Here is a 12,324-nt window from a genome sequence, read left to right as displayed (position 1 = left end):
GTGTCAAATCCATGCAATGCAGAATTGTTGCTGTATTGCATTCGGAAGGCGGGCCAACTCACTATTAAGCAAGTGGCTCACAATTGTACATTGAAATTTCTAAAAGAAAAATTAATGTTATGAGCCATTGCCTACAAGTCAGTACAGATAATTTGTTAGCAGTGGACCATGGCAGGTGCCAGAGGACCACTAATTATGACTTTATGAGACTAAAATTGTGTGTAAGACAGTGTGTACTACTTATGAACTTCCAGAGAGGCCTAGGTAGAGACATGAGAATAGATTAACAGAAAAGTGCTAATACTTAAATTGAATATGTTCAGGTCCTTGGATTTCAGTTACGTAATACCACCAGTTCTGCAAAATGAGCTCCCATCTAGTCTCAATTTGGCAAGCTTTGCCTGTGTTTTGGTTGTATCATAATAAGGTGGCCATTATGGAGATACAGATACAAACAGTAGCTACTCTTGCTATTTCCTATCTCCACAATCTCGGGTAATGTTTCCCGTGGGATTTTAGACAAAAGATTATACGGAAAATTGTAGCTAAGACCTTGGCTTAAGGTTCAGAATCCATAAGTCATCAGAGAAGTATAGTTCATGCTGTTCCACATTGCTTGGCATTCAGCCTTCCAAAAATCTTTACACTGCTCTAAAAATCTGGAAAAGGCACATGATTACATCACAATAATAAAAACTCGTTGCATGTGCTATTTTGTAACTGGTTTTGTACAGACTGTGTACAGTTAATTATATTGTGCATAATAAAATAATAATACTTGTAATATAGTAAGTAATGTTCATTGTACCTATGGTCTGTAGATGAAAATACTGGTACCTCTCTTAAATACTCCTTAGGATATATTTTTAGAGAGGTATGATATGGTAATAATTTTACTAATATGGCAAATATTGTGCCCGTGTAGAATGAGCAGGAGACCCAAGTCCAGACATACAGTGAGGAAGTTTCTTTGCCAAGCAGACAGCAAGATGAGGAAACTGTGGAAATGGTTGGTGAATTAGATCCACAAACAGGAATTTATTCTGTGCATCCATCACACATGCCAGTGAAAGGTAAGAAATGGTTGTCACTTTATGCACATACAAAGAAGTCTCTGAGGACACTTACAGGAAGAAGATTTGTATTAACTGTAGTAGTCTGTGGAAAACTGTAGCTGCCATCACACAACAACAGATTCATTTCTTTTATTTTTAAATTCATCCTGATTGCATGGTAAAATGTTATCTGGTTCCCTGTTCAGTGTCCCATTATTTTCAAGTATATGCCATTATGCCAAGACATTATACTTATACAAGATTATGAGAGGACTCAAAAGTCCAGAAACAAAGAAAGAATGTTTCTATGCCAAGCAGAAGGCAAAGGGAGGAAACGTGAACTGTGAAGTTAAGGCACTGGCAAAAGGTGGTAAATATAAAACATGCCCTCCCCCCCCCCCCCCTCCATGAACCATGGACCTTGCCATTGGTGGAGAGGGTTGCGTGCCTTAGCGATACAGATAGCTGTACCGTAGGTGCAACCACAACGGAGGGGTATCTGTTGAGAGGCCAGACAAACGTGTGGTTCCTGAAGAGGGGCATCAACCTTTTCAGTAGTTGCAGGGGCAACAGTCTGGATGATTGACTGATCTGGCCTTGTAACACTAACCAAAACAGCCTTGCTGTGCTGGTACTCAAATGGCTGAAAGCAAGGGGAAACTACAGCCATGATTTTTCCTGAGGGCATGCAACTTTACTGTATGGTTAAATGATGATGGCGTCCTCTTGGATAAAATATTCCAGAGGTAAAATAGTCCCCCATTCGGATCTCCGGGCGGGGACTACTCAAGAGGACGTTGTTATCAGGAGAAAGAAAACTGGCATTCTACGGATCAGAGCGTGAAATGTCAGATCCCTTAATCGGGCAGGTAGGTTAGAAAATTTAAAAAGGGAAATGGATAGGTTAAATTTAGATATAGTGGGAATTAGTGAAGTTTGGTGGCAAGAGGAACAAGACTTCTGGTCAGGTGACTACAGGGTTATAAATACAAAATCAATAGGGGTAATGCAGGAGTAGCTTTAATAATGAATAGGAAAATAGGAATGCTGGTAAGCTACTACAAACAGCATAGTGAGCGCATTATTGTGGCCAAGATAGATAAGTAGCCCACGCCCACCACAGTAGTAAAAGTTTATATGCCAACTAGCTCCGCAGATGACGAAGATATTGATGAAATGTATGATGAGATAAAAGAAATTATTCAGATAGTGAAGGGAGACGAAAATTTAATAGTCATGGGTGACTGGAATTTGGGAGTAGGAAAAGAGAGAGAAGGAAACATAGTAGGTGAATATGGATTGGGGGTAAGAAATGAAAGAGGAAGCTGTCTGGTAGAATTTTGCACAGAGCATAACTTAATCATAGCTAACACTTGGTTCAAGAATCATAAAAGAAGGTTGTATACATGGAGGAATCCCGGAAATACTAAAAGGTATCGGATAGATTATATGATGGTAAGACAGAGATTTAGGAACCAGGTTTTATATTGTAAGGCATTTCCAGGGGCAGATGTGGACTCTGACCACGATCTATTGGTTATGAACTGTAGATTAAAACTGAAGAAACTGCATAAAGGTGGGTATTTAAGGAGATGGGACCTGGATAAACTGACTAAACCAGTGGTTGTACAGAGTTTCAGGGAGAGCATAAGGGAAAAATTGACAGCAATCGGGGAAAGAAGTACAGTAGAAGAAGAATGGGTAGCTCTGAGGGATGAAGTAGTGAAGGCAGCAGAGGATCAAGTAGGTAAAAAGACGAGGGCTAGTAGAAATCCTTGGGTGACAGAAGAAATATTGAATTAAATTGATGAAAGGAGAAAATATAAAAATGCAGTAAATGAAGCAGGCAAAAAGTAATACAAACGTCTCAAAATGAGATCGACAAGAAGTGCAAAATGGCTAAGCAGGCATGGCTAGAGGACAAATGTAAGGATGTAGAGGCTTATCTCACTTGGGGTACGATAGATACTGCCTACAGGAAAATTGAAGAGACCTTTGGAGAAAAGAGAACCACTTGTATGAATATCAAGAGCTCAGATGGAAACCCAGTTCTAAGCAAAGAGGAGAAAGCAGAAAGGTGGAAGGAGTATATATAGGGTCTATACAAGGGCAATGTACTTGAGGACAATATTATGGAAATGGAAGAGAATGTAGATGAAGATGAAATGGGAGATACGATACTGCATGAAGAGTTTGACAGAGCACTGAAAGACCTAAGTCGAAACAAGGCCCCGGGAGTAGACAACATTCCATGAGAACTACTGACGGCCTTGGGAGAGCCAGTCCTGACAAAACTCTACCATCTGGTGAGCAAGGTGTATGAGACAGGCGAAATACCCTCAGACTTCAAGAAGAATATAATAATTCCAATCCCAAAGAAAGCAGGTGTTGACAGATGTAAAAATTACCGAACTATCAGTTTAATAAGTCACAGCTGCAAAATACTAACACGAATTCTTTACAGACGAATGGAAAAACTGGTAGATGCCAACCTCGGGGAAGATCAGTTTGGATTCCATAGAAATATTGGAACACGTGAGGCAACACTGACCTTACGACTTATCTTAGAAGAAAGATTAAGGAAAGGCAAACCTACGTTTCTAGCATTTGTAGACTTAGAGAAAGCTTTTGATAATGTTGACTGGAATACTCTCTTTCAAATTCTAAAGGTGGCAAGGGTAAAATACAGGGAGCGGAAGGCTATTTACAGTTTGTACAGAAACCAGATGGCAGTTATAAGAGTCGACGGGCGTGAAAGGGAAGCAGTGGTTGGGAAGGGAGTGAGACAGAGTTGTAGCCTCTCCCCAATGTTATTCAATCTGTATATTGAGCAAGCATTAAAGGAAACAAAAGAAAAATTCGGAGTAGGTATTAAAATCCATGGAGAAGAAATAAAAACTTTGAGGTTCGCCGATGACATTGTAATTCTGTCAGAGACAGCAAAGGGCTTGGAAGAGCAGTTGAATGGAATGGACAGTGTCTTGAAAGTAGGATATAAGAGGAACATCAACAAAAACAAAACGAGGATAATGGAACGTAGTCGAATTAAGTCGGGTGCTGCTGAGGGAATTAGATTAGGAAATGAGACACTTCAAGTAGTAAAGGAGTTTTGCTATTTGGGGAGCAAAATAACTGATTATGGTCGAAGTAGAGAAGATTTGAAATGTAGACTGGCGATGGCAAGGAAAGCGTTTCTGAAGAAGAGAAATTTGTTAACATCGAGTATAGATTTAAGTGTCAGGAAGTCGTTTCTGAAAGTATTTGTGTGTAGTGTAGCCATGTATGGAAGTAAAACATGACGATAACTAGTTTGGACAAGAAGAGAATAGAAGCTTTCGAAATGTGGTGCTACAGAAGAATGCTGAAGATTAGATTGGTAGATCACATAACTAATGAGGAGGTATTGAATAGAATTGGGGAGAAGAGGAGTTTGTGGCACAGCTTGACGAGAAGAAGGGACCGGTTGGTAGGACATATTCTAAGGCATCAAGGGATCACAAATTTAGCATTGGAGGGCAGCGTGGAGGGTAAAAATCATAGAGGGAGACCAAGAGATGCATACACTAAACAGATTCAGAAGGATGTAGGTTGCAGTAGGTACTGGGAGACGAAGAAACTTGCACAGGATAGGGTAGCATGAAGAGCTGCATCAAACCAGTCTCAGGTCTGAAGACCACAACAACAACACCACTCTCGGAGAGTTCATGAAAGGGGGAGGGGACAACCTGTATCTATCCTTCCAAGCTCTGATTTCCCTTATTTTATTATGATGATTGTTTCTCCCTATGTAGGTTGGTGTCAACAGAATATTCTCGCATTCAGAGGAGAAGGGACTTGGTGGTTGAAACTTGGTAAAAAGATCCCGCCACGGCAAAAAAATACCTCTGGTTTAATTATTTTTACCCCAAATCCTGTATCATGTATGTGACACACTCTCCCCTATTTATCGCAAATACAAAATGTGCTTCCCTTCTTTGAACTTTCTCGATTTACTCCATTAATCCTGTGTGGTAAGGACCCCACACTGCACAATGGTACTTCAAAAGTGGAAGAACAAGCTTAGTGTAGGCAGTCTATTTAGTAGGTTTGTTGCATCTTCTAAGTGTTCTGCCAATAAAATGCAGTCTTTGGTTCGTCTTGCCCACAATATTTTCTATATATTCTTTCCAGTTTAAGGTATGTGCATTTGTAATTCCTAGATATTTAGTTGAATTTAGGCCTTTAGATTTCATTGATTTTTCTTGTAATCAAAGTTTGACGGATTCCTTTTAGCACTTGTATGGATGACCTCACACTTTTCATTATTTAGGTCAACTGCCAATTTTTGCACCATACAGATATCATATCTAAATCATTTTACAATTGATTTTGATCTTTCTAGACGATAAACAACAGCTTCATCTGTAAACAACCTAAGACGGCTGCTCAGATTGTCTCCTAAATCATTTATAAAGGTACGGAGTGGCAGGGTACCTATAACACTACCTAGGAGGATGTCAGAAATCACTTCTGTTTTACTTGATGAATTTCCATCAGTTACCATGAACTCACCTCTGTAACAGGAAATCACAAATTCAGTCGCATAACCACAGAATTAGATTACAAGTCACTTGTGATGTACAGTTCCATAAGTCTTTTGGAAATCCAGAAATATGGAATCCAGCTTGAAATCCATTGCCAACAGCACTCAACACTTTATGTGAGTAAAGACCTATACTGAAACGCCAATTTTACATTTTTGTGCGGCCCAAACTTAAAAAATGCAAAACTGAGGAAATTGCAGAATTGAGAAAAATGTTAAAATCCCCCAAAATATGGCCAGAAACACATGTAATTGGCATATATGATTAAAAATCACAATCCTCTCCATTACTTTGTACAAAATCTGTCTAAGTGAAAGAAATTAAATGTATAATGCAATTTTTTTAGAGTAATTTGTGGTAATGAACTTCATAAGTTCTTAAAGAATCACAGATGTGTAACAGCAAGTAAAAACCCATAAAAAAATTAAAATTGCTATGTTGGTACATGGTAATCGAGCTATTTTCTGACAGGCTACAACCAAAAATTATACATTCAAAACACGCATTTTTGGGAGATCATCCTTTGTGCTCACCCAGAAAAAAGGAAAAATTGATTAACATTTTGAATTAAACCAAAAAAATCACAGCATCTAAGTGATTAAACCATAAACATAAATGCAGATATCTGCTTAATGACATACTTTGTCGCCATTGGTGTTATTGTTCAGTGCTTCTCGTACAAGCCACATTCCATATGCTCAGCACCATTAAAGTGTTCTTTTAGGCTTAACGAGAGGAACAGACTTGTATAAATGACTTTACTTTCCCAGTTGGAGTTGCAAGCTTATTAGAAGTCAGCTTAGTGAATTTCTGTATGCTGTGTAAAACGTAAATTTGAAAGAAAGCTCAGATGCTACAGTTTCACTTCATGTCCTCTCAGTGGTGGATACAGAGAAACCTCAAGGAGGGGGTGCTAAAGATTTCTTGAGCTACCTTTACATTTACTGTGATAAAAAATAATCAAGTCACATACAAAGTTTAAGAAAATTTTATGTTAACTGACTATACACATATACTACTATTACTATTATTAATACTTCACAATCAACTGATCACTCTCACTCTTGACTAATCTTCACACTTGTAGTTGCTGCAACTAGAACTTTTTACTTATTCATTAGTCTCAATATATCTGCTTCTGAATGTAAACTAGCTTCCTATTCGGCAAATAGTCCATATTTATAATGCTACGTGTTGAAGTTTCTCTGTACAAGAAAACAGTAGAATATGCACAACTTTTCTCAAACAAATGCCAGCCAGAATAACATGTCAAGATCACTAGAATGGCTGCAACTTTTCTTGTATGTATGTATTAGCTATCTATGTGCCAGACAGAAATGTATAAAATACGATGATGCGGACGCACATGCTACATAGGAAAGCACAACTAATCAATAACTCAATTCAGCCGAGTCGACTGACGAAAGAAACGAACAAATAGTGTGAGAGCTGACTGGTGGGGGGCGGTGCAAGTGGCAATGCAGGTGATCCCACAAGGACAGGAGGGGGGGGCTACACGTACCCTGCTCACCCCTCATATGTATCCGCCACTGTGTCCTCTATCATTGCTGCCAAACTTTATAATCTACAGCACATAGTGTGCGTGATGTAAATTACATACATGAGCAGTGTATGTAGTTGTTGCAACTGCATCATGTCAGACTTGAACATAAAAATCTTTAAATGTGCTATCACAAAACTCTTGTACGATTTCCGTGTGGAATCTCTGTCATAGCACCTCATCTGTAGGAAGAGTATATTTTCAGCACTTCACAAAATGATGCATTCACCCTTACCAACACTCCTGCCACTAAGGGTCATACCCCCTCTCCACACATCCAGGAGACAAGCTCATTTTACGTGTGTTAGTGTAGTGTGGTGACTGCGCTGGCTATTGGGTGACTTAACAAGTCGCAAGCCAATAAGAGTTGACTAGCCGAAAATGGGTAACATTTCCTCGATTATGACTGAGTATGTTCTTTGAGACTTAGTGTTTGAATCGAAAAGGTTGACAGTTGCTATCGTTGCTGAATACAGTACATCAGAAATATGTACAGAAAAGTGAGACTGAGTTATAAATGGCACAAGGAAAGGTGGTGGCCAGACCCCTTCATCATGTATAGGTGTGGTCCGGAACACTTTGCAGCAACTGTCTTGTTTTTCTATTAATGCTGCATCCTAGCAGTAGTTGTATCACAGTTGCGGGATGAAGCTAAATGTTGCAAGTTGCATTGGCAACACTGAACGTGGATTATGTCAGCATTTTTACTCTCTCACATCTCCCCTCTCCACAACAGCCTAAAATATTCCCTTAACTCCGCCACTGTGCATGGTGTAAAACCATCTGTCTTTTGTAGTTATAACTCATTCGGCCACATCAAATGTCAATAAGAAGAAAATTGGTGAAGTCAAGCGAGACGTTGAGTAAAAACTTGGAATCCAGGTAACCCTTACTAGGAAGCAAGGTAAAATTGGGGAATTTTTAGCACTGATCCTATGGGTTTTTCACAGAGTCTACGAATTTATGGTGTAGAATTACAGAAAATGTAAAATCGAAGTTCCACTGTAGTTGTGTTTCACCAGAATAATGTTTTCTAAATCCATGTTGACTGTGTGTCAATAGACCATCCTCTCTGAGGTAATTCTTAATATTTGAACACAATATATGTTCTAGAATCCTGATGCATATTTTTAGCAACTCTGCTTTAGCAGTACTGTCATCAATTTTATTTCCATGCTATTGTGCAGAGAAGGCTTTGATCGTGTTGTGCCATTTTTGAGACAAAGTTTCATTGTGAAAACTATTATCAGAATCTCACATTGAAGTCCGAACTAAATTTTGGGCTTCTGTAAAAGATCGCCAGTCTTGGGGATTTCACATTCATTTAAATTTGGCATGCTGTTTTTGTTGTTTCCGCAACAGCGTTCTGACCTGTTTTGTGTACTATGGAGGATCAGCTCCGTCATTTGTTAATGTATTTGTTATAAATCTGTAGATTACTGTTGATAGTATTTCTTTGAATTCAAGCCACATATGGGCTGTACTTACATAATTGGTTTGGAAAGAGTGGAGATGCATTTTTGAGTAGGTATATTTTTGTTTGTTTTTTGTCGATTTGGGAGTTACGATATTCAGTCTCGCTACGACAGCCCTGTGTTCACTATTTCCTGTATCCGTTTTGATGTTCGTTATTAGTTCAGGATTCTTGAGCTTTTAGTGTTGGGTTCCATATTGTGGGCCAAAGGTCTTTTATAACCTTGCATCAGAGCTACAGCCAGTAAAAATGGAATTTCTGCAGATTCAAAAGGAAAAAGCCTTATTAGCCAGTCTCACACATTATCTGATTGTACTGTTTAATGGATTAAAGATTAATAGCTAACAAAACTCATCAAAACCATTTTTATTACAGCATATAAATAACTATTAATCTTGAGTCAATATCATTGTTGCCATGTAAATAAACTGAGAAATTAGAAACTTTCTTTTTTCAAAATAGCAACATTCATGCTAAATTATAATAGTTTAATGAAAGTTAATTATTATCTTAATGTAGAGAATTGGCTTCTAGCATCTAATTTTCCTCGTTAACTTAGAACCAATTCATTCCATGTTCCTAAAGATTCTGCTACATGATGGTATATACAGAACTTGAATGAGAGTAGGAAATGCTAGTGTTTCACTTAAGTGTTAGAAACTGTACATAACACTATAAAATACTGACAAGCCAAAACATTATGGTCACCTGCTTAATGTTGGTCCATCTCTGGAATGCAGTAAAACAACAGTTCTGCATGGGATGTATTAAGTTTTCATATTATGTGGTACCAGGTGCCTACGCACAGGCCATGCATTTCCAGTAAAGTTACAGGCCTGTGGTTTGTGAATCTGGCACCCAATATCAACCCAAAATGTGTTCCATCAGGTGCAGATCAGGCAAATTTGGTGACCAAGACATCAGTGTGATTTCATAATCATGCTCCACAAACCACTGTAGCATGATACTGGGCTTGTCACATGGACAGTTGTCCTGCTGGAAGATTATATTGCTATTGGGGAAGACACCAAGCTTGAAGGGATGCAGTTAGTCTATAATAATAATCACATAGGCCACAGTTGTCATGGCGCCTTTGATTACTACCACAGATCCCATTGAATCACCAGTGAAAGTGCCCCACAATACTGTATTCGCTGACCTCCATTCAGGGCATTGTGCTAGTTTCAATAAGCTGTTTGCCTGTATGATTGAGTATCCAGACACGGCCACTGACCTGATGTAACGAGATATGTAACTCATCCGACCAGACAACACGTTTACATCAATCCATGGTCCAGTCTTGAAGATCCTGTGTCCACAGCAATAATAACTGATGATGTCATTGAGTACACATGGGAATATGTAGTGATCTTGTGCTGTCCTATGTTCAGCAATGTTTACTGAGTGGTTTGCTCCCAAAAACTTGTGCTTGCACATCACATTTACCACAGATCGCGGCCTGTGCCGTGTTACAGATTGGGCAAGCAGAGACATACATGTCAAATACGTTATGACCTACCCATGGTTGCGTGCAAATAGCTGACCAACTTTGCCGTTCTGAGGTGCTCATTCCGAGGCACCAGGCCATATAAAATTCTACGTCATGTCTAAATCACTTTTATTAGTGTATTTCCCCTTTTGGAGCTCATACCTTAAATGGAATGATTCTACATTCATCCCTGCTCCCCTGTGTACTTTCCATACCGCATCATCATGTGTCTGCAACACCACCAGGAGGCATTAGTCATTAGCACATGTCACAGTCGTAGCAACTTATGCAGCATTATTATTTGTGTCTGAAAAAATGAAGAGGTGCAAGTGGAAATTCACTAACATTAAAATTTTTTTGAAAATTGCTGGAAGAAAACTGTTGAAAACTGGAGCTGAGAACTAATTTGCAGGCTTGACACAGAGTAAGAGAGTGCTTGCTGCATAAGTGGCTAATAACATATGTGTTGCCTTTTTAAGAAAATCCCATTATAATGTCTGCAGAAGACAAAATTTCAACCTGTATTTTCATTTAATTATGAATGCCCTGCTAATTTAAAATTTTATTTTCAAAGGAAGTCATGAGTGTTCTGGAGACTCTGCGGAAGCTTCTGAGGATACAGTACCAAAGTCTAGTTCAAAGACAATGGACATCTTTAGTACAGCAATAGCCTCTGCAAACATAGATTTGGAAACATTCAGTTATAATGAAGGTGAGATTATCATTGTGGCAGCAGGAACATGAGCTGAAGTTTCTAGAACTCATTGTTTGGGCTTTTTACATTTATGTTTTACCCTCATGTGCATGGAATAGCTCTCCTGATTGCCTTGGATTGTTTGCAGCATATGTTCTTTTAAGTTTGTATCTTGTAGCTGTAATATGGCAATCTGTAACAATGGTGTGCTTTTGTCATTAGTTTTTTTTGTAAATAGCCATGAACCTCATCTTTTTATATTATTGATGGAATAATTTCATATTCCATAATTATAATACATCCCTTAATTTAAAAACAATAAAATTAGTTGCTATTTGCAGTCCTTTGTTTTATACTTAAGTCACTATTTTCTATGTGTACAGTTTTATAGAAACGACAGTTGTAAGTTAAGTGTAGTTTCTTCTTCAAATTCCACTACTATGTTGTGATGCCTTTCTGTCATATGCATTGGTAGTTGTAGTATTTTACACTGTCACAGTATTCCTGAAACACTTTATAAAATGAAGTATGCCTGTTCTTGGTATTGTGAGGTAGTGTAGCCCTATCACAGGAGTGGGCAATAGTTTTGGCTCGGGGGCCACTTTGTGGAAGCAGTGGTGAGTGGAGGACCACAACTTTTAAAATGATATCATTTTTGCATTTCAAAAAAGTTATAAATTGTTTCATAAAAATTCTGGCTGTCTTGGTGTGCCATGCAAAAACCATTAGCAGGCCACATGTGGCCCGTGGGCCACTATTTGCCTACACCTCTTCCATCTTATTGCAGTGTTGTATGACTGATCATAGAAACTGTAACAATTTTGTGTAGTATCCTTAATAAGTGGATTATTACTTGACTGAATTAAAATAATTGTGTGGATTTTATACTCATATGTTTCAAAGAAATGCAATGTACAAATTAATTTTATATTATTATAAAAGTGTTAAGAATATGTCAGATACTTTGTTATACAGCAGAGAAATAGTTGTTTCATTTGATAAGTTCCTAAAGTTTGTCCTCAGCAGTAGTAGTAAAATGTTTTGCATGATGGGTAATTATTAGCATTGCAGATGTGTTCCTCACTAAATCGCAGAACTATATGTGAATATGTAAGGAGTTGTCAATGCCTCTGTAAATGAATCATAAGTATAACTACTTAATTCATGCAAATCCTAGTTCACCATACATGCAGAAATGTTACTCAGTTAATGGAAGTCAGTGTGCCAAAGAGTCCCAAGTACACTGAATTTATTTGGGCATTTGCAACTTGATTCTGTTAGTGCTACGTTTAACTCTTCTTTGCTAACTGTGAGGTAGTGTATATATAACAGAAATGACAGGAGTTTTGGGTCATGAGGCTGTTGCAATACATGGAGGCAAAAAATATCTTCAAGGTTTTACAATCTCCATCATACACAACCATATTCTTTACCATCATCAAGCAACCAATTGCAAGTCCGATGCCTC

At 38.3% G+C, this 12,324-nt stretch overlaps 1 protein-coding gene across 6 annotated transcripts in view; it reads left to right on the top strand.

Annotated features, from left to right (window-relative positions):
• Positions 1-12,324, top strand: part of LOC126237164 (BRCA2-interacting transcriptional repressor EMSY-like) — a 409,828-nt gene that overhangs the window by 323,156 nt on the left and 74,348 nt on the right. For all 6 annotated transcript variants that reach the window (XM_049947023.1, XM_049947020.1, XM_049947021.1 and 3 more), the window contains 2 exons: positions 926-1,073; positions 10,737-10,874. In XM_049947023.1, the coding sequence (XP_049802980.1) occupies positions 926-1,073; positions 10,737-10,874 (286 nt within the window). The remainder of the gene's footprint in view (positions 1-925; positions 1,074-10,736; positions 10,875-12,324) is intronic.

The sequence above is a fragment of the Schistocerca nitens genome, chromosome 2 (assembly GCF_023898315.1).
Source record: "Schistocerca nitens isolate TAMUIC-IGC-003100 chromosome 2, iqSchNite1.1, whole genome shotgun sequence".
In the NCBI taxonomy this organism is placed as follows: domain Eukaryota; kingdom Metazoa; phylum Arthropoda; class Insecta; order Orthoptera; family Acrididae; genus Schistocerca; species Schistocerca nitens.
This window is presented reverse-complemented; position numbering and strand designations above follow the sequence as displayed.